The 22,385-nt window shown below is 37.9% G+C and overlaps 1 protein-coding gene across 1 annotated transcript in view; it reads right to left on the reverse strand.

Annotated features, from left to right (window-relative positions):
• Positions 1 to 18,577, reverse strand: part of LOC306864458 (LHFPL tetraspan subfamily member 6 protein) — a 50,296-nt gene extending 31,719 nt beyond the window's left edge. Inside the window, exons 1-2 of the mRNA XM_079408478.1 lie at positions 18,233 to 18,577; positions 16,970 to 17,473 (exon numbers count right to left, since the gene is read on the reverse strand). Of these exons, the coding sequence (XP_079264604.1) occupies positions 16,970 to 17,354 (385 nt within the window). The 5' untranslated portion in view covers positions 17,355 to 17,473; positions 18,233 to 18,577. The remainder of the gene's footprint in view (positions 1 to 16,969; positions 17,474 to 18,232) is intronic.
• Positions 18,578 to 22,385: the final 3,808 nt, after the last annotated feature.

Below are 22,385 nucleotides of genomic sequence, written 5' to 3' on the forward strand. Positions count from 1 at the left end.
AAATGATCCGCTTTATCAACCCGTGGCTACAATAACGGATAGAAACTTGCTTGCAATAATTTGTTTTATGTGATGAATAACTGACCAGATAATGTATGCAAAACACGCAGCTACGCAGGGCGGGGCTCTGCCCATAAAGACTCTTTCGATTGGACTACGCGCCAAAAGGGGCGGACCTAAATCAGCTCGCTTAAAACGGATGCACGCCCATGAAGTTCGCGGAGTTGGAGTTTGAAAACAACAGGAGGACACGCACGCCAGCGAGTCTCTCGTTCTGCTCACGCGGCAAGCGCTTCAGGTCATAACATCACGGCGAAGCAAAGCAACTAACACAAAGACTCAGTTAAACTTTCAAAGAACTTTAATCCTAAACATCATTACGTCAGAACGAGACAACCAACCACTGAAGAGTGCGCTAGTCACACGACCGACCGAACAGCCAATCCGAACGCGGCCCGCAAAGAACTGAATTCACCAAAGGAAAGAGTCTCTTTGAACTGGAGAAAGCCTGAACTGAGTTCGATCAAAACAACTGAAAGACCAAGTAAGGCAAATCTCTTTATTGACTGAAACCGGGATATCTCTCCGCTGAGGGTAAAGATAAAATACTTCTTTGTCTATGAGTTTCCTCAGGTTGAAAAGCTAGCATTAAAACCTAAGTCTCTCTCTTCAGATACAAACAACTCGCTCCCATTTGTGTGTATGTTAAATTGTCTGTTAATAATGTGTTAGAGTAGTGAATAAAACTTTGACTTTATTAAGAAATCTTTTGTCTGTGTTATGTGATTTAACATGTCGTAACTATTTGCCAAAAAGGTCGCGTTTACCTATACGCTCTTGAGCTAACTAAGCTAACTCAATTTAACTATTTGATTTATTTTAATCGTTGGCCACGAATGAAATAAACAACGTGTAAAAGATAACTTGCTGTTATTAATGCTTGCTGGACAAGTCGTTAACAAGGCATAAGTTGTACATTATGATTGATAACAATTAATCATATGAAGATCAACTCTTAAGAGTGATTCCCTAAAAGCTAAATAATAATAATAAATATATGTAGGATTCATTCCCTACATATGTGCAAGCATACCTGGCAATAAAGCTTATTCTGATTCTTGGAACAAAATTATTGCTTAAAGTTGATTCAGTATTTAGCTACTCTTAATGAAAAAGAAAAACCCACAGACAACATCAGTACTACAATGACAAAGTAGCATATATTAAACATAAAACTTTTATTAACTGAATGAATAAGACATACCCGCGTTGTAACAAATAAAAGGTTTTTGGATTTTTCCCTTACTTCAAGCGAATGCTTAGTGTGGCTCATTATTATTATTAATAAAAAAGGCTATAGCCCACAAGAAAACAGTATAATGACAAATTCACTTAGGCCTATATTAAACTTTGAACTTTTATTAACAATATGAATAAGGGAAATATGTTTTACCAGCATTGTAACACAAATAGGCTAAATTCTTTTGGATTTCCCCTTTCTTTAAAACGATCACTCTTGTCACGTGACCAACACCCAAATTTCTTTTATGCCAAAAATCATTAAGTAAAGATCATGTTCCATGAAGATATTTTGTAAATTTCCTACTGTAAATATACTTACAAACACAAACTTAATACAAACTTAATTTTTGATTAGTAATATGCATTGCTGAGAACATTATTTGGACAACTTTAAAGGCGATTTTCTCAATATTGTGATTTTTTTTTTTTACACCCTCAGATTCTAGATTTTCAAATAGTTGTATCGCGGCCAAATATTGTCCAATCATAACCATGCATCAATAGAAAGCTTATTTATTCAGCTTTCAGGTGATGCATAAATCTCAATTTAAAAAAATTTACCCTTATGACTAGTTTTGTGGTCCAGGGTCAGATATATAAAATTTGTTAAAAAATAAAACAAATTTATTTCACAAAAATTAAGTTTAGAATATGAATATGATTAATACTGAATAAAGAGCCTATTTGCATGCTCGTAGTTTCTGTGCTTTGGTGAAGTGATACGCTGCCGCGCGTGCTATAGAAGAGTGCGTGCTACAAACACGGTATAACATCTGGCAGGACAGGATAGTTCGTTTTTCTGAGGTGAGAGACTTTTTATTTCATAACAATTTACGAAAATAACGATAGAATAATGACACTGACATTAAACCTGTCAACATCTCATCTGACCACAGATACTGAATCGGGACAGCGCATTTTTCTCAGGCACTCTTTACTGCACCTGACAAAAGTGTCAACAGCTTTCATGCTCGTCTTTTAAAATAAAAGTCTCGCATCAGAAAAACATCAAGAATTACGTTTTTTGTAGTTGATGTCGTTTCTTTGGCCGTACACTCCGCGACCCACTCAGAACGGTCTCGTGGGTCGCGACCCACCAGTTGAGAAACACTGATCTAGATGAGACACTTATGAAAATGGTGCCCTGAAGGCTTTGTATGACCAACATTGGTCTCCATGTTCATGCATTCCCTGTCATTAACATCAGTGTGTGACATCTTGGTTGGAAGATCTGATCACAGATGGCTCCATTTACGGCAGCATATGATAGAAAAGTGTACCCACACAGACCATCAAAGCCAACTTGAACCTGAAATTAAGGCCCCTTGAGAATTATGCAACATTTCTATTCCACACCATCTTCCTGTTAAATATTACAGAATCAGTTTTCGTTTCATGTTTGGTCAGTTCATTTGAGTTGCTCAGTCCACAGATTATTTGCAGAAAATTGTGTCATCATCATCCACCTAACCTCAGTTCACTTCAGGCTCATGAGACTTTAAACCAGTTGATCTCTTTAAACCCAAAAGGAAATGAATTTTGTTATTCTTAACTAAATATACTAGTTTCTAAAAGTATACATTTTGTATTTTCTGAAGGACTTTCCCAGACCACCTACAAGCTCTTGAATGGGATTTAGGATTGAGGATTAAATAGGGAAAACTAAAGCATTGTTGTCCTAACCCACACCCTGACTGGGTGTTTTTTAGACAAAAAAAAAAAGTCTTTCAAAAACAGGTTATGATCCGAAGTACTTCTAGAGCCTTTCTTTCAACACCCTAATGATTTCATTAGTTTCAACATAACGTTCCAGCAGATGTTGGGTTTTGCTTTTTCTTTTTAACCCTAGAGAGAAGGAGAGGTTTATTGAGTTTGGTTGAAGTCAACAATGGAAACATCTGGATGCAGTTACAACACAGTACATTTCCACACAGAGAAGACAACGTCATTCGGGAATCAGCAGGAGAGAACTGAGAAAAAGAATGACATCAAAGAAAGTTATGGAAAGCATGTAAAGGTGTGAAAAATCACTCCCAGCTTCACTCCAATGAAAAATGCCAGTGTGTAGTGAGGTCCTGCATTAAAAAGGTGAGGAGTAATTTACACTTCATCAGAATCGGTTACCTACTAAAAGGAGAGGAAAAAGAGAATTCAAGGTCACTGCCTAAGAGACATGCATCACAAGTAGAATCATCATCAGCTCGGACATAAGAAAGAAAATCCCAGTTAAGCTCATAGGAAATGGATTGCCGTGGGATGATATCAAGATACCCCAATACAATTTTGCTTTCTCTTTCTCCGGTGTAATATTCAAGGTTTGATACGCTGCCATAAAAATACTAATAAAAGAAGAAGAAGAAAATACACATAGCAATAGAAGCTGAATTGGGTGCCTTTTGGCCTCCAGATTATAAAAGTGATATTTTTGCAGAAAATTATAACACATATAGCTACAGTGAAATAAACAGACCCAGAGGATTCCATCAGAAACATTAAAGAAGATGAGAACATTGACTTCAAAGATACTCCAAAGGTTGATGAGACAAACAGAAAATGGATATTTAATGGAAATAGAAAATATTAAAATTAGATATTTGGGGGTAGGGGAGTTCAACAAGGAGTGCCACAAGTTATGTGAAGGATAATGATCTTCAAAATAAATTAACAACTACATTTTTTTACATTATCTGAAGCTACTATTCTATAGGGGACTCTGGCTGGTTTTCAGCACATTGCAGGGTGTTCTGGCTGGTTACTTATTGGTAATACATAAGTAAATACATTTATGAATAAAATCATTTTAAATATATACATATACATGCTTTTTAAGAGACAATATTTGAAGTATCATTCTTTAGCACAAATTAGGGATTAGTTAGCACAACTAAAGATGCAAAATGCACACGTGCATACTGACAGAAAACCTTGGTTGCAAATCATGGAAGGACTGCCAACTAGGAAATTAAATCTCTAGTTTATAGTCCACTGCTCATGTGAAGAATTGGTGTGTGTGTGTGTGTGTGTGTGTGTGTGAGTGCCAGAAAAATCGTCCATCACAGGTCGTCCTACGCTGCCATACTATGCTGTCACATTATGCTGCGACAGCTATACCAGGGGTTCAAAGAACAGACTATGACTTCTTGTCGTCCCCCGAGAATATGCTGCCTTCCTTGCTCAAGAACACACAAAATAAATCAAACAAACAAAATCGCTTTTTACTACGTCTCTAAGCATTTTTATCAGCACAAAGGAGAATGCATGCCCTCTTACAGGTCACAGTGGCACTGGGGTCAAGAGTGATTATCTTCCTATTGATCTGCGTCCCGTAATGATCAATATTGTGTCCTTTTATTCAGCTTGTGAAGGTGACCTCGACTCTCTTTTTTTCCTTGTGAGCTACAACGTGCAGTAAAGTTGCAGTAAAATAGGCTCTTAAGTAACTGGCAAAGATGAAACGTTAAACATTGCTTGTGATGCAAGTTGTTCAAAGTTGTTAATTTAGTGCATGCATTTAGTACACTTGACACATAGACCAACAAGTACATTTGAGTTACATTTTGGATGAATAAAATGCAGTAGGATTTTAGCAGTAATTGTTGAAAAATCAAACTTTGACAAAGGAACAAATTACATTTTACTATAAATTACAATAAAAAACATGTATTTTTAATTGTAAAAATATTTCATAATATTACTATGACTGTCCAGTTTCCATAAAATTGATCTAAATGTGTTACAGTTTCAGTGGGTTGAGTCATAAACCCAAAGCCAGTGGCTTTGAATAGACTTAAGTCAATCATAAGGAACAAAAACAAATGTCACATTAAACCGTTAGCCCTTGTTTCACACTGAAGAACATTGTTTTTCTGATTATTCTCCACCCCTCTGACTCCTCTTCGCCTCCTACTTCTTGCCTAAAGAAATCAATGCAAGTATTGCATTACCAAAGCAGCCTGTCTTTCGCAGTGATTCAGATCTAATATCACTTCCTGAGGTTGAATGAAAACTGAAGTGAGATGTTTTTTGCATTTACTTTCTAACAATAAAATTTAAGCACATTTACGAAATGGAAAATCCATAGCTTTTAAATCATGCACAGGAGGTCTACTGAACCTGCAACAACATGAAGCCTTCTGTCATACAGCTTGCCAAAAAAAAAAAAGAGTGCAAGAGACTGCATCAGTGTGTTAGAAGAACACAATTATTTTGGCTATTTGTCTAAAATGGCTAATAATTGATCTAATATGGCAAATAATTTATCAATGGGGCATCTTGCAATTGGGGCATCCATAGATTTTACCCCAGTTATGGGAGTAAAATCACTGTAACGCATGACAAATCTATCCATTTGTCCATAGTAAAGAAAATAAGCACTTCAGGCATACAATGTTTGTAAATCACTAAAGGAGGGAGTTCTAGCACATAAAGAAGCTTGTCTTCTCCTCATCTGACTTTCTCCACCAAGCACTTTTCAATCTATATATAACTGCACTGGGCAAATTACATCTCAATTACCAGAGCACTATCTGTGAAGTGGCCTGCCAGGGATGAAGGGTTACTGCTGCCAGGGCTCGTCATGTCATTGTTGACTTCTGGGTTGCCAAGTCAACTGGTCAGAACACAGACAGAGTGTTCCAAAACTCACATACTTACAATCTGGAACTCTTCATAGCAATTACGTCCATTTCTAAAAATTCTGACATCCTGTTGTGTCTATATGTGGGTGGGCAGGTGGATGTTTATGTGCAGTCCAATCAAGGCTCATTGCCAGGAAGTGTAGTCTTGTCTTATCAAAACCCAACAGTGTGAAAACAGAGAAAGACCTGCACAGACTCGGACCTGCTGTTACAGATGGAATTTTCCATGAATGACTGGCTTTTTTTGGCAGCTTTTGTGATGAATTGGCTGCTGTTTGTTAAAGTCTACACGAAAAGATGCCAGCAAAGCATGGACACAAAAGGGACCTGTAAAATAAAATGGTAAAGTAAATTTGAAGAAAAACCTAGAGCGCTAATTTAGAGTGTCCTTGCACCACTAACAGCTTACCTAATTAGATTTTTGTTTGAACACGGAGACATGTGTCCCTCTCAAAACCATCTTCTGACTGACCAAAAGTCTGACTAAAATTCCATGACAGCGACGTGTGAGAAAGCAATAAAGGGTGAATGGTCTCCATATGACCCTTTCGCTCCTGTTGACCCCCAACAGGGATTGTCTTAAGGTTTAACCTTTGAACTAGTCCAACAAGGAACATTAAAGGGATATTCACACAAAAATAAAAATTTTGTCATTAATTACTCACCGTCAAGTCGTTCCAATCCCCTAAAACCATCGTTCATCTTACTTCGGAACACAAATTAAGATATTTTATTTGAGATACGACAGCTTTCTGACCCTGCATAGATAGCAACAGTGGTTCAACATTAATTTTATGAAGCTACGAGAATTTGTGCACAAAAAGTATTCTTGGAGCTTCATAACATAACGGTTGAACCACTGATGTCCTTGCTACCTTTCTGGGCCTTGAACGTGGTAGTTGCGTTGCTGTCTATGCAGGTCAGAGAGCTCTTGGATTTCATCAAAAACATCTTAATTTGTGTTCCAAGGATGAAAAAAGGTCTTGCGTGTTTGGAACGACAGGAGAGTGAATAATTAATGGCAGAATTTTCAGTTTTGGGTGAATTATCCCTTTAAGAGTAAAATAACAAGGCACTACAAAACTACTATTTCTCGAACTGGTTCGAGATATTACAGCTCTGCTAAACATCTCCTTTGGTGTTCCCTAGAAAAAAGTTATGGGAAACATATGATGGTGAGTAAATGAAGAATTGTAATTTTTTGATGAAATACCCCTTTAATAAATCAGTTGGGGTGAGCAGCTGACTAGAACAAAGTCTCCGCATTGAGTTCCATTATAAACCTTGGCATTCAATCCCTAGACGTGATTGACAGCCCTGAGCTCAGCTCAAGCGACCGGCCAGCCGCTGCTATCAGCCTCGTGAACATTATGTAAAGCTGCACTGTCACCACACGCCGTTACAGACCACCACAGACTTACACGGACCACAATTCTTCTTTCAATCAGCCAGAGAGTGAGGAGCGAATGAAATGGTGAAAGAAAAGGACACTGAGGAAAAAAGGCCACTGGTGTGTCCTAAACTAAGCTCATGAATTAATCTACCATCATAACAGCCAACAACAGCTGGGAATGTTTTTATGAACATAAATGCATGATTATTCCAAAAGCCTGTTCCTTTTTAAATCACACTGCGGAAACATTCACGATGTCAGTGTGTGACACAGCGAATTAATTAGGAATGCTGTTTAGCATTTACATGTTTAGCTGAACAGCATTTTTGCTATTTACAATTATATTAGCCAAGTTTTTCCTCAAGATTAACATGCTACTAAGGTAGGAGATCAAGTCTTATTTCTTAGTTTTGTTCATCACACAAAGCGTATGGCTTTGGAAGACTTGCAATATATAGTGAATAAGTGATAAGAAAAACGTTTATAGTATATATTTATGATATGTTTTGGTGCTTCTGTGTCCTTTTTGTCCAAAGCAGCACATTCTTCTATCTCTGTTCTTATACTATGTTCTATAGAAGAAAGTAAGTCATGAAGGTGAATAAACAACAATTTTATTCTGTTTAACATTAAGTTGGCTTTGACAGCAAATGGAGCAGGCTAAAAAAGAAACTACTACGGAAAATACATATTCAAACTCAAGAAAGCAGTAAAGATACTCAGAGATACCACCTTCTGGTTCCAAGAGACCTGAAGAGATGAAAACTCTTCTCTACTGGGCTTCCTTCAAATGTGCCTGTGCCATCTGTGTGAATCCAAACCTTTCTTCTCTTCTGCTTTATCCTCAAAAAAATCTCCCTCTGCCACACTGTTGGATCGGTCTCTGAGCTAGGAGAGAAAACCATTTATTTCCTCTTTTACTGTCGCCAAAGAATGTCTCTGCTGCCACAGTCATGGACCTTAGAGGACCATCTGGAATCCTGGAACATTCCAGCATGATTGCCCTGAGGAGAATGCAGACCTGAATTCCAATCTGAGGGAGGGAGCCGGGCCGGAGAGGGACCACGCAGCGCTAGAAGTGGACTGAGCCAAGTTCGCCATGGAACTTCTCAAAGTTCTTGAACACAGAGGCTCCTTTGTTCACTTATCCATGGAAAGTTGGCTTTGTTCAAGCGTGCGTGTGCATATTTGCAAAAAGTTAATAACGTGTAGCTCATGCCCTTCTGGATAAGAAAAAACATTGCAATAAGAATTTAAAGCGATAGTTCACCAAAAAATTGTTACCCTAATTAGATCTAACATCATTTTAACATAATGACATACAAAGCCACAAATCTTGGGTAATACCACATATTTATTCTACAAAAAAGATGCATGTAAGATTGGGGTTGGAATGATTTTGTAATGATTTAAAATTTCAGCCACATCAACTCTTTCCAGTTTATTTTTGGTGAATTGGTTTATCCATTTTACAAAACCAAACCATCGGTTCATGAATCAGACTGATCCGGTTCTCAGATTTAACTCACTGATCCAGTCAAAGCGGTTAACAGCTCACTGGAGGGAATGATTATGAGTGAATAATGACTTAGATTTCAGTCAATATTTGTATGAAGTGGTGTGTACTACTACTTATACCATTTTACACCATTTTTGAAGCATGAAACCCTCAGTTCCCATTGAATGAAATGGACTTGAAAATAAAAACCCTTCAAAATGTCTTCTTTTGTGTTCTGTGGAGGACAGAACAGGTTTGAAACAACATGAAGAAGAGTAAACATTGGGTCAGCTATCCCTTTAACATCAATAAAAGGCCAATGTCTCAATTTGCTAATAGTCTTTTTGGATGATGACAGAGAAAGGAGTGCTAGATACTATTCAAGAGATGCATAAGCATACTGAGGACATGGTATACGGGCAAATATGAAAAAGTATCTGGACGCTCTTTCATGCGCTGCATACACCCACACGCTCACATATGCTATTCTGAGCATCTGAGGATTTGAACATCCCCGCTCTCTTGTGAATCACTGCCTTTCTCAATTGTGTGAGCTGGTTTCAAGATATGTGCCTCAAAGCTAAAATATCAAACTGGATTTGAAGACTGATTTTTTTTGCCAGTTAAGTTTCAATGACTAATTCATGAATGAAAGATCTCCTTCTAGCACGTGTTCGCCTGACTCCGGTTTATCAGGCCACACACACCCAAAACGACATTCAAAACAATGGGAACACAAACCTCTTTATATTCGACACAAATCTCATCATCCCAACCAAAGACTAGAGCACAGTCTCATTTGTGACACTGTCCATATTTTATGAAATTTTGCATCATATTTAGGGATGACAAAATTACTGATTATTTATACTATTCATATTTAACATTTGTAGTTTTTGAAGTTGATTTAACACAACATTTAGTGTCACAAAAATATTCCTTTTATCCCTACTCAAAAATCCTTTCCATTCCATTTTTTCTTTCACTTACAGTAAGTGAGCAAATCACCTATCGTTCCAGACTAGTGCTAGGCAAAGGCAAAGATTTTGTCAAGCTGAAAATGAAGTCATGCAGCACTCCGCTTTTCTTACAAGAATGTAAAAACATGCAAACACCAGTCGTAGCCGTGACCTACATATCCTCACGGCTGTTGTGTACAGTTTTGTCAAAGGGGCTGATATTGCAGCCTTTTGGAAAGGTTTCCGAGTCATTTCCTTAAGGAGTCACGGAGGAATCATTTCTTGTAAACCATGAGGGTTTCTTTATAAAAGTTGAGATTGGCCAGCTGATGGTGCCCTGCTGCTCTCACGTCGTTTTCTCTGGAATCTAAAAGTCTGCTTTGAGGATAGCATCTCTCCTAAATATGCCTTAAATTATGTGTGTGGGTCAAATAACAAGAGAGAATAGAGAATGGCAAGTCTCCTAAATGGCTCTTAAAGCGAGAGCTGTTATTGCACATCTTGTTTAATGACCCATTTTTATTTCCCAAAGTATAAAATATCCCTATGGCTGCACTACGTATTAAAAATCTGCAATATGTGATGAGAAAACATAGCAGTATTGAGACACATCACATCATGAAACTGCACCTTGATATCAATTTGTTATGCCAGTCTCTGTATATTCATATAGTCTTTCATTCTTTCACTATGCCATTTTCTTGGCTGAAAGGTCACATCATCACAACATGTCCTCTTTTATAACATAGGTTGTGGACAATTTAAACATGCACGCACACTAGTCCATCATTCAGTCATATTTAATTTACAATAGAATATTATAATTTTGGATGCACTAGTGTAAACAAAATCTGTCAAAAATTTAACTTTCACTAAAATATATTTTTCACATGAAAAATACATTTACATTTTTTTTTGACCATTAAGATATCGAAAAGAAAATGGATTTTCATGACAATTAAGTACATTTTCCCTAAATTCTCATTACTGCAATATAAAAAATGCTAATCCTCACATTATAATAATGTGTAATATTTATTTTAATTTAAAATTGTAAACTAAATTGTAAAATTTCACATAATTGTAGTTTTTCTTTTTCTACCTGTAGATAATGATTATTTGTAAAATAATATTCCATGCTTTTTATCACAATTATAGAATTACAGAAATACAGAGGCATCATTTAAATTAATAAATGATACAATTATTGGATAAATTTGTTACATATACTAAGAGACAGATCATTTAAATTAATGGGATACATATCGGATACATTACAGCTAAGAAAATTTGGTGATACATATGCTTAATAGCCATGAAAATAACATCGCATTGCAAAAAATTGTAATGGCTTTATTGCCTTTAAGTAAAATAAAAATTTATTTTGATTTTATGCTGTAATATAACTGGCCCTGTGAGATTTCTAATCTTGCATATCATTTAGGAAGGATAAAACGTGGATTGAAATTCAATCATAATGGGCTACACCCAATGGTGTCAAGTTTACAAGACATTATATGATAGACACTGTCATTGATTTCTGTGAAGGACAGGAACATTTTTTCTTCACCTCTGGCCTATTCAGTTCACTGTGTGTCACTCTCATACTCTTTTTCTACTATTTTCCAGCAACATTCCAAAAATTCCAAGGGGTCAACAGAATTTTTCAGCCAGACGGGCGGACAGTAAAGAAACTGAGAGTGAGATATAGTGAGAGATGTGCACCAGTACTGGAGCCAGTAAGTCTCTTCCTGCTGCTGCAGCTGTCTCCATCAGCTGGATCCTGTCTGTCTTTCTCAATCTCACCACCCTACGCCCTCTCATTTCTCCATCCGACTCTTTCCAAGCGCCCAGGGGTCAGCACAGGTCAGCTAAAACCAGCGTATACACCCAGACCACAAATACACGTTGCTCAAGTGCACACACGCTTCCGTTCACCACACAAATGTAAACAAAAATCAGCAGTTCTCGACACCCGGCCGTTTCTGCAATTAGAAACTTTCCAGCGTGACTAATTCAATATTGTCAATTTAGATTTAAACGATCATGCAAACGTGACGTATTTGACATCTGCGCTAACAGAGGGAAAACAGGAGGCAAACTTTCACAGCTCAACAATTTTGCACATTGTGCAGTCCACTGTGACCAGACGTAATGTGAAGGACAACTATGGAAAAGTTAATCATTATTGTGACACATAGACAGCCTAATGACTTAAAAAGATACAAGTAAAGTGCCAAATTGTTGCAGTTTCTGAATTCAAACTTTGACAGACAACATACACATTTGTTCCATGCTGCACTGACCCTCTGTTGGTAATTCGTCGAAAGTTTACAGCTCAAGAAGTGAAAGCTTACAGTAAGACAAATGCTGCTGGATGGATTACTGAACCATCACGTCTTAAAGCTTACTCAAGCACACGCATAGACACAGTTGTTGCCACCTGACTTATTTGTGTTTTCCTCAGGGTAAGGTTGGATAAGATTTCCCCACTGAAAGTATGACAATATGATCTCTGGAATAAAGGGCCCACAAAAACATAGAACAACTGTGATATTCTGAGCAGTGACTGAATGTAAACTGGCCTTATTTCTGTCACTTGAACAACTGAAGACAAGGAATTCACAAGTGAGTATATACATATACATGTGAATACAAAAAGCGTTGGGATGTGTCAGATTTTTTTAAATGTTTTTGAAACAAGTTACCAAGACTGAAATAATTTGACCAAAAATACAACACAAAACAGTAACGCTGTGAAATATTATTACAATTTAAAATAACTGTTTTCTAGTTTAATAAAACTTAAAATGTAATTTGGTTTTGTGATGGCAAACTTGAATTTTCAGTGTACATTTACACTTACATTTGGTCATTTGGCAGATGCTTTTATCCAAAGCGACTTACAATTGGGGAATACAAAAAGCGATTCATCTTGAAGAGGTAATCAGACAGAGGAAGTGCTCGTAACATCAAGTCTCAGTCATTGTTCAAATAAGTACAAGCTAGTAAGGGAAGGAGAGAAAGATAGAGGGAGTTTAGAATAAAGTCAAGTACTGCCGAAAGAGATGAATTTTCAGCTGTTGCTTCAATATTGCCAGGGATCCGGCGTTCCGGATAGTGGTGGGAAGATTATTCCTCCAGCCAGGAATGGTGAACGAGAATGTTCTGGAGAGTGATTTTGAGCCTCTCTGTGATGGTACCACAAGGCGTCGCTCACTAGCAGATCTCAGACTTCTGGAAGGGATGTAGGTTCGTAATAATGAGTGGAAGTAGGAGGGTGCTGAGCCTGTGGTAGTTCTGTATGCAAGCATCAGTGTCTTGAACTTGATGCGAGCTGCCACTGGTAGCCAGTGCAAGGAGATGAAGAGAGGTGTAACATGGGCTCTTTTGGGCTCGTTGAAGATCAGTCGTGCCGCTGCATTCTGAATCATTTGTAGAGGTTTGATTGTGTTTGATGGCAGACCAGCCAGAAGAGCATTGCTGTAGTCCAGTCTAGAAACGACAAGGGCCTGGACAAGAAGTTGTGCAGCATGCTCTGCCAGAAAGGGCCTGATCTTTCTGATGTTGTGTAGTGCAAACCTGCTGGATCGAGCAGTCTTTGCAATGTGCTCTTTGAAGGTCAGCTGGTCATCAAAGATTACACCAAGATTTCTGACCGAAGTTGATGGGGTAATCATTGATGAGCCTAACTGAATCGTGAAGTCCTGCTGTAGAGTCGGAGTGTAATTACTCCAGTCTTCAGTGTAATATGATTCTTCAGTAATCATTCATCTAATATTCTGATTTGATGCTCAAGAAACATTTCTTTTTATAATAAATGTTGAAAACAGTTGTGCTGCTTAATATTTATGTGGAAACTATGATATTGTTTTTCAGGTTTCTTTGATGCATAAAAAGTTTTTAGCACTTATTTGAAACAGAAATCTTTTGTAACATTATAAATATCGCTGAATAGAAGTATTAATTTACTGAAACTTTTGAACGGTAGTTGATACGTATGCAATGATGGTTCATAATGGTTAACTAATTCTCCAACAACCAGCTCATCAATTTGACTATTAAGAGTTCCTAAGAGACATGTCGTATTGTCAGGTGAGCCCAAAACCAGCCTAATCATACAAGGCTTCTATAAATTTGATAAATAAATTTTAACATAGAAATCTTTTTCACATTATAACTCTGTAGATTCTTGCCTGCAACCACTGCAGAAAATGCACAAAAAAAAAGACAAAACGTGATACACAGTCAAGTCAAGTGGGCATAGTTATGGTTCAATGAATGCATTCTTTTTCATCTTCTAATGCGAAATTCATACAGGGCAGCAAATACTCAAAAGTAAAGAGAAAAAGGAGTAAGATAAGAAAGAGTTTCAGAAAACAGACTTTTGATAGGGGCATAAGGCAATACATAAGGGACGGAAAGCTTGGGAGAAATCCAAACAGTTGATTTTTGCATTCGCAAACTGTAACAAACTCATCAGGCAATGTCATTACAGCAAAGTGAGAAATATCTCCCATGAGCTGAGGTTGTTCTGAAAGGATGTCCTCAGTTTTTCACTAATGTGATAAGAAGACATTAAAGAGTAATTGAGAAAACACCCAGATCCCACTGAGTCATATCGGCAGATCTCTCAAGCGAAAAAGACTCATTTCAAGGTCTTGGGTTCTCTTTGGTCAGGATTCTGACAGTAGCCAGACGGATCCCATAAATCCTACAGTAAATTCACTGTATGAAACACATGACTGAGCCAACTGTCTTTCAGGAGAGCGTACGTGACGTATGCAAACATGCAACGGGTGCTGTGAAGCAAGACGTGCGTGTGAGAGGAAATCCAATAGGATGCAGTAACCATAACGTTCATTCGGAACGCACAGACAACAATATAGCCTACTTCCCAAGTCTGACATATTAACAAATAATATTCCCACATGAAAATGGCAAACTGAAGAAGTGATACACCAATGTGGCATCTGGCATCCATCCCAGAATTAATAAGCCCATAAGCGAATCTCTATCGCCTTTACTGTATCAAGTGATAAAAACAAAGCAAAATCACAGCCTTCAAGGACAAGGAAAAACTGCAAACAGGAAATATTTAGTTGCCCTTGAATAAAACATCACAAAGAAAGCAGGTGTGTGTATCAAAGTGTTTGTGGAAAAGTAAAGAGAGCACAAAGGAGGAGGGAAAAGAGATATGAAAAAGAGAAGTGTTGCCTACGGTCCCTCACAGAGAAGTCACGTATAATCAACCTCCATTAGTTCCCATCTCTCTAAAATGGAGCAAAGTCACTGCTCCGAGGCAGGACAAAAGAAGAGAGGGTGACATAAGTCATGAGGGCCCGTGAGGGGCCCTCCTGCTCATTACAAAGCCAATCGCTTCATAAGCAGCTCTGTTACTGCCTCACAAATATAAAGATCTCGTAAAATGAAAGTAAAAAGACATAATTTATTCTGTTACCTCCTGCTCTCTCTTTTTCTTTTACCTGTGTGTGAGAGAGAGAGAACAAGCCTGGATTTGCAATGCACATCCTCTTTCTTGACCATTAAAAGCTTATTTGGCCAGGACTAGTTTTCCCCGAGGAGGTCAGGTAAATTTGTGCTTCACAGACATTTGAACAAGCCCGTTTTTTGCCTCATTCCTCTGTATAAATTACTGAGTAATTTAAATTTTTTGGAGTCCTGGGAGAAATCGAATGCTGTCCGGAGAGGAATGTGTGTGATTGCGGTACATTATTTTTCACAACGCTTCTCCTCATTTACTTTGACCTTTGGTGAATGCCGTAACTAAAGCTTAAATTTCTCGTTTCACTGCCTGGTGTGCCTTCATGATGGATTTAGACCTTTCGGCTGACTTCAGCTTGCCATCTGGGTAAAATAACAGCCGGTGGTTCAAGCACTGCTGGTACTGCATCCGATATAAAAAGAATGTATAGCAATACAGAAAGTACAATCACAAACTAATCAGAAAGTTCACAATAATAGGAGCATCAGGTGTGATTCTGCCATTTTTTACTCACCCTCATGTCGCTCCAAACCTATACAACTTTTGAAGAATGTTTCTGTCCATATAATGAAGGTGAATGTAGACCTGTGTTTTTTGGACCCCATTGACATTCAGTGTATGGACCAAAAAAGAACACTAAGACGTTATTCAAAATATCTTCTTTTGTGCTCCACAGAGGAAATAATGTCAGAGCGACATGAGATTCGATTTGGAGTGAACTATCCTTTGAATCAATTAGTTTCAGTTTGTCATTTTACCACATTTTCCATAATATGCCCACTTCCCATCCAAAATCGGTACATGAAATCATAGACGTTCTGTGTTAACAACTGTAGCTCAATCTTCAGTTGAAAAACCAATTCCATCTGACTAGTATTAAGGACATGAAAGGAAACTCTTGTTTGCTTTTCACTATTTGTTTAGTTACCAAGCAAACTCAAACTGATTTTCACCAGGGTGTGAGTTTGGTGTGTTGGCCCAAATCAACAAGGCTCCTATCCTCACAGGATGACATGAATCGTAGCAACAGAATGTCAAAACAAGCACACCAGGTTCGACTAAGAGGATGCGGTTGTCGTCAGTGTTCCCGCTTAGGAGCTGCTAGGTACTTGCGTCTGGGAAAGACGCAAACGAAAGTGTGTTTGAGAAGTTGCAGTGTTTCATTTGACTATGCATTTACAAGTACATTCATTCATCCCTCTGACAACTAATCTATATATCCAACCAATAAAAGCACCAAAAAATTAGTAGCTGACCAATGCCAATACCAACTAACGTACTGTAGAAAGTGGGGTGGCCAATATAAAGCCTATATTAGGTTATTCTTTTAAGAAAATCAAATTTAATTATTTATATTATATAAGCCAATATTAGATAATTTTTATAACATAATATATTTATTTTATTTTGATTAGTTTTATTTCATTTTATTATAGGATGATAACGCTCAAAACTCAAAATTAATATCAGCAGGGTTATTAGCATGGCCAGTGTCAATCTATCACTACTTAAAACTATAACAGTTGCCCATTCAAACAATCATTTAGCTGTCACACTTTCATCTCTCAATCCATCTATACACTCATTCTGCCATCTATACATCCATTCATCCAACCATTTCACCATTTACCCATCCACTGAATCTCCAGTCAAGCTCCTTGTAATTGAACTCACCTCCCACAAACTGTATCCCTCCTGCCACTCTTCCGATGGTGCGAGAGATTAGATCCGTAACACAGCACCCCATGATTGCCGTGAGAGCCACCAGGAGCAGCAGTCCACAGCCTGTCCCTGTCACCACCGTGCAGATCCTCCACTCCAGACTCGGGATGCCCTGAAAGGACGCATAGCGCCCACACTGCTCCAACATAACTGTCCCACCACGGGCCTCATCTCTTACGGGGTAGGAACAGCGGCGGAATGTTCCAAACGACACCGGCTTGCCCATCTGCGACCCAAGCAGCCAGTATGGCATGAAGAAGCCAATGCAAGATGTGGCTGCACAAAGAAAGGACAACAGGGCCCATACCACACCTGCACATGTAAGACTAGATGCCATCACGCTCAGCTCAAACTTTTATATAGATGCAAAAGACACTGATTTCAGGTTGAGCAAGCATGCAGAGCTCCTAAGCCCACCAGCCTAGATCCTCCCGGCATCTTCCTGCTCGGTTACACCTGAGGAAATAGTAAAAAGTGTGGGAGCGTTAGTAAAACCATGGGGCATCTGTTTCCAGCCATAAATCTGATGTGACAAGCTCTTCAAATTGGATAAACTTAAAGGTGTTCCCTTTCTCATGTAATTTTCTATCTGAAGAAACAAAGATGAATAAAATTTCACAAATTAATGATGAATAACTGAATAAAAAAACTGAAATAGACTATGACAATTTTTGCTAAAAAAAGCAAAAATATAATCTACTGTTTACATAAAATGCATAGTAACATGTCACCTGTTTGTCACTTAGCTTTGAGGATGATATACATAGCTCCCACATATTTTTCCACATTTTCCATGACTTTTCCAGGTTACTAATCTGATTTCAAACATCACTTTATAAAGATTGCTATAGTCTATTTGGCTGTTTTCTAGATCATATTCCAATCCTTGAAATGCACAGAGTTAAACTATTGCATGCATTATGCATTACGTGCTATGTGACAAGAACTCAAAAAACGGAGGTAAAAGATGATAAAATGGTAATGCACATAGCCTATTGCACATTTTCCCGCATGCATTCATAATTTTTTTTTTTTCTAAAATCTTGATGTTGATCAAATGGAAAAGTTAACGGACACATTGTCAGTCATCTATAGGCTAAATAACCATATGGAATGGAATGTAAACGAAAAGGAAAAAAAAATATGGTGCACAGTAATGTGGAAAGTCCGAAAGTGAGTCAAGAAACTGATTCAAGCATGCGACAGAGATCTTACATGTCTGTGTCGTTCACTGTGTCCGATTCCACTTGTTTTCAAAAACTAGAGAACATATATGACGACAAAATGAAGCGCATACTGTCTGTTCGTTTCTATCCGTTCCTGGGTTGCGCGTCTCTGAAGTCTTTAACTCCGCCGTCTAGAGTCCACTTACTGAACGTCTCTGCCCGGGACTAAACCGAGCGTGTTAAAAACCGAGTGGGAAAGCGCAAGCAGAGACACCAACCTCCAGATCCTCCGCCCAGGGGATGGTCTGACAATATGCTGCGTTTCCCAAGACGACGCAAGACTCCGCCTGGCTGCCGCGAGCTCAAAGTCAGAGTAATTTCATTTCTGTTCTCCGTGGGAGAAAGGAAAAACGGTGTATCCAGCAGGCATGGTGAATAACATAAAATCCTTTTTTAAGACAAAAACTTGTTTTACACCATGAGTAGATGGCGACAGTAATTTCACAAATTAATGATAAAAAGGCCTACTGACAATAAGAGCGGCATTTCTAATTTCTAATTGGCTAACAAGCGTGGAATGCCGTCAAATTTTATTTCTTTTGTTTCTTTTCCTTTTTTTAAAGGCATAGTTCACCAAACAAAAAAAGAAAATTCTGTCATTAGTTAATTACTTACTCTCATATCGTTCCAAACCCACAGGACCCTCATTCATCTTCAGAACACAAGATATTTGATATTAAGAATAAGATTTTTGATTAAATCCGAGAGCTTTCTGACCCCGCATTGACAGCAACGCAACTGACACTTTCAAGGCCAAGAAATGCAGTAAGGACATTGTTAAAATAGTCCATGTGACATCAGTGGTTCAACAGTAATGTTATGAAAATATGAGAATACTTTTTGTGCACGAAGAAAATGTATTTAGCCCCCCCCCCCCCCCCCCCCCAACTGAACAATTTCTTCTCTTTCGTGTCAGAATTCGATGCATGTTCACAACACTGTGACGCATTCATGTGCATTCCTCACTTTGCTAACAAGCCGCAGTGCATCCAGGTTCTACATCAGCAGCACCACACGCTTGCGTTATTGTACTCTCATGAATGTGCAGTGGAGAATGACACAGAAGAAAAAAATGGTTGAAAAAAGTGATTATTTTTGTTTTTTTGCACACAAAAAGTAGCCTATTCTCATAGCTCCATAACATTACAGTTGAACCTCTGATGTCACATGGACTATTTTTATGACTATTTTGTCCATACTAGTTGCGTTGCTGTCTGTGCAGGGTCAGAAAGCTCTTGGATTTCATCAAAAATATCTTAATTTGTGTTCTGAAGATAAACAAAGGTCTTGTAGGTTTGGAATGACATGAGTGTGAGAAATTAATGACAGAATTTCCTTTTTGTGAACTATCCCTTTAAGCTTAGGACTTTCTCAGGATCAAGTTACTTGTCGCCACCCAGGATACAAATTTCACTGAACTATTTTGCTATAGTTCATTGCTGCTCACATAAATGGTTTTTGTACATTTGGATTGCAACCAAATATAATATTTTACACTTTTGGTTTCAGCATGGTTTATATAGGCTATTTAATGTATAAACAATTATTATAAAATTATTTTAAAGCTTTTTAAGTGAACATCCTGTGCACCTGACAAAAGAAAATGCTTTAATATAAGAGACATTTATGGAAACTGCTGAGTTTTAAAAAGGTAGCCTGGACATCGATCGCATGTATACTGTCACACTGCCTAAACGGCACATAAAAACTGATGTTGCATATCAAAACGGGTCTGAGGGCAGCAACGACCTTCAGGATCAGAGGAAAGGGTACACTGTCAGCAGCTCTCCTTGATCCATTATTATAATTTCCATCCTGCAGTGTTATTTCTCGTCAGCAGTGTGTCTCTGGTGGCATTGGCTAATGTGGCTGTAATGATGTTTTAGTATTCAGTATCTTCACTGCTGTTTCATGCATTTTATTATAAACCAAAAGCAACATCAGAGATTCGCAGCATGTTAAAGCGGTTCTGACCCTGATGAGAAATGCAAATTGAGGGAGCCCATCTCTTCTTCTTTCCCTTGTGTAAAGTGATGTAGCCGTAAGCAGTCATGCAGAATTCATGGAAAGCGTCTCTTGCACATGAAATAAGCAGACTGAGAGACCTTAATCTTTGATATGTATGCTGTGATACAGCCTAGTGGTTAAAGATCTGGGCAGCATGTGTCTGTCCAATGATTACCTGTCTAGCGATTACATATTTAGCTACTTGATGGGATACTTACAACTTCTTCTACAGTAGACAACTTCTTTTTCCTATCAAAGACTACACAGTTGAGTAAGGACTTGCATTTGAACTGAAATCTCTCAATCAAATGTTTGAGAGAGCACAATTTGAGCAGTCTAGACAATCCTCTGATCTCTGTTCTAACTGTTTATTCAAACCATGCAGGTCTGCATAAAGCCTGTTAGACAGACGGATCGTTTAGCTTCTCAATGGACCATGGGCGTACACACACACACAAAAAAAGAAACACTCCGAAAGTAAAACTCCTTTGCATCTTGAGATTATTAAAGCATTTGCAACCATATGTTGGTTTACGTTTTTTCCCCATATCACAGTTTACTCACAAACACACTCTGTGAAGCTGTTCTCATTGGTAGTCTTAAAGGGATAGTTCACCCAAAAATGAAAATTCTGTCATTAATTACTCACCCTCATGTTGTTCCAAACCTTCATTCATCTTCGGAACACAAATTAAGATATTTTTAATTAAATCCGAGAGCTTTCTTACCCTGCATAGACAGCAACGCAACTATGTTCAAGAAGAAAAGAACTGTTGAAGAAATTATTTTGTCCCCCTCACAAAAAGTGTTCTTGTAGCTTCATAAAGTTACGGTTGAACCACTGATGTCACATGGACTATTTTAACAATGTCCTTGCTATAGATTTCTGGGCCTTAAACGTGGTAGCTGCATTGCCGTTTTAATGCAGGGTCAGAAAGCTCTCGGATTTCATCAAAAATATCTTAATTGAAGGTCTTACTGGTTTGGAACGACAGGAGGGTAAGTAATGAATGACAGTTCTTTTTTTTTTTTGGTGAACTATTCCTTTAATAGCACCAACACACAGAAAAACGTCCAAAATATCCGGTTTATGTAATGTGGTTGTGCTTAAAATGTTTCCAAAAAAAATCTGTATTTGATTTTTAAACTGCATGTTTGGCCATTTTTAGAACATGTTTAACGCTATACTCGTTTACCTGCTAAAATCTTAATTTTTGTAACAGCTATGTCCTTTTTAAGTTATTAATGTTTTTATTAATTATTATTAATACTTCATAATAAAATAAACATTAAAGTGACAATACTTATAAAATAAAGGTTAATTATATTTTTAATAATAAATAAATCCATCACATGACTGGCTTTAGCTATTAGTGCATTATAAAATGCATCTACCAGCTACCACATATAAAGATATGACTTTAAATTATGATATTTGTGTCCTGACAGAGTTGTGGCTCCATTAGCTCTTATGATTAATTAAGCACCGAATCAATTTGCAGAGGCAATATTGCTTTCCGCCTGACTGATCTGATTTCAGCTCAATATTCAGTGGCTTACTGGGTAGCACATATGTCTATTACAAGTGTGAGAAGGTAGGTGCCAGACGTGTGTTAAGCTCATTGGAATTCACCTGTGTGTCACAGATGTATATGAGAGTAATTTAGTGCCAGGCTGACATTTACTATCCTCGTAAATGACATCACATGGATTTTGTAGGTGTGAACTGAGATCTCGCTGATGTGTCGCCATTTGAGCACCTGACTTCGACGGCAGTTTGTGACCTGAGGGAACAAAGACGCTCATCAAAACCCAAACATTATAATTATACATTCGCTCTCTCTTCCTAGCTGTGCACAAGACTGTTATGAGCTGTCAAAACTTCATAAGAATCATGTTAAATAGTCTCGCTTTGTGTGGTGTAGCACCATGTTGCTTAAACTGACAAATGTGATCCACCGAGACACCAGAACTGTTACCTGCTAATGATGAAGAATCTCACAAAAGAAGTTAATGAGATCTCACAGTTACCCACACATTTACCTCATTACTGTGAATACTTGATGACAGAACAGTCTCCCTTTGAGAAATTCATCACTGAGTCTGACAACGAAAGTCACTTCACAGTGCTTGTC

This window comes from Barbus barbus (genome assembly GCF_936440315.1).
Source record: "Barbus barbus genome assembly, chromosome: 45".
Lineage (NCBI taxonomy): Eukaryota > Metazoa > Chordata > Actinopteri > Cypriniformes > Cyprinidae > Barbus > Barbus barbus.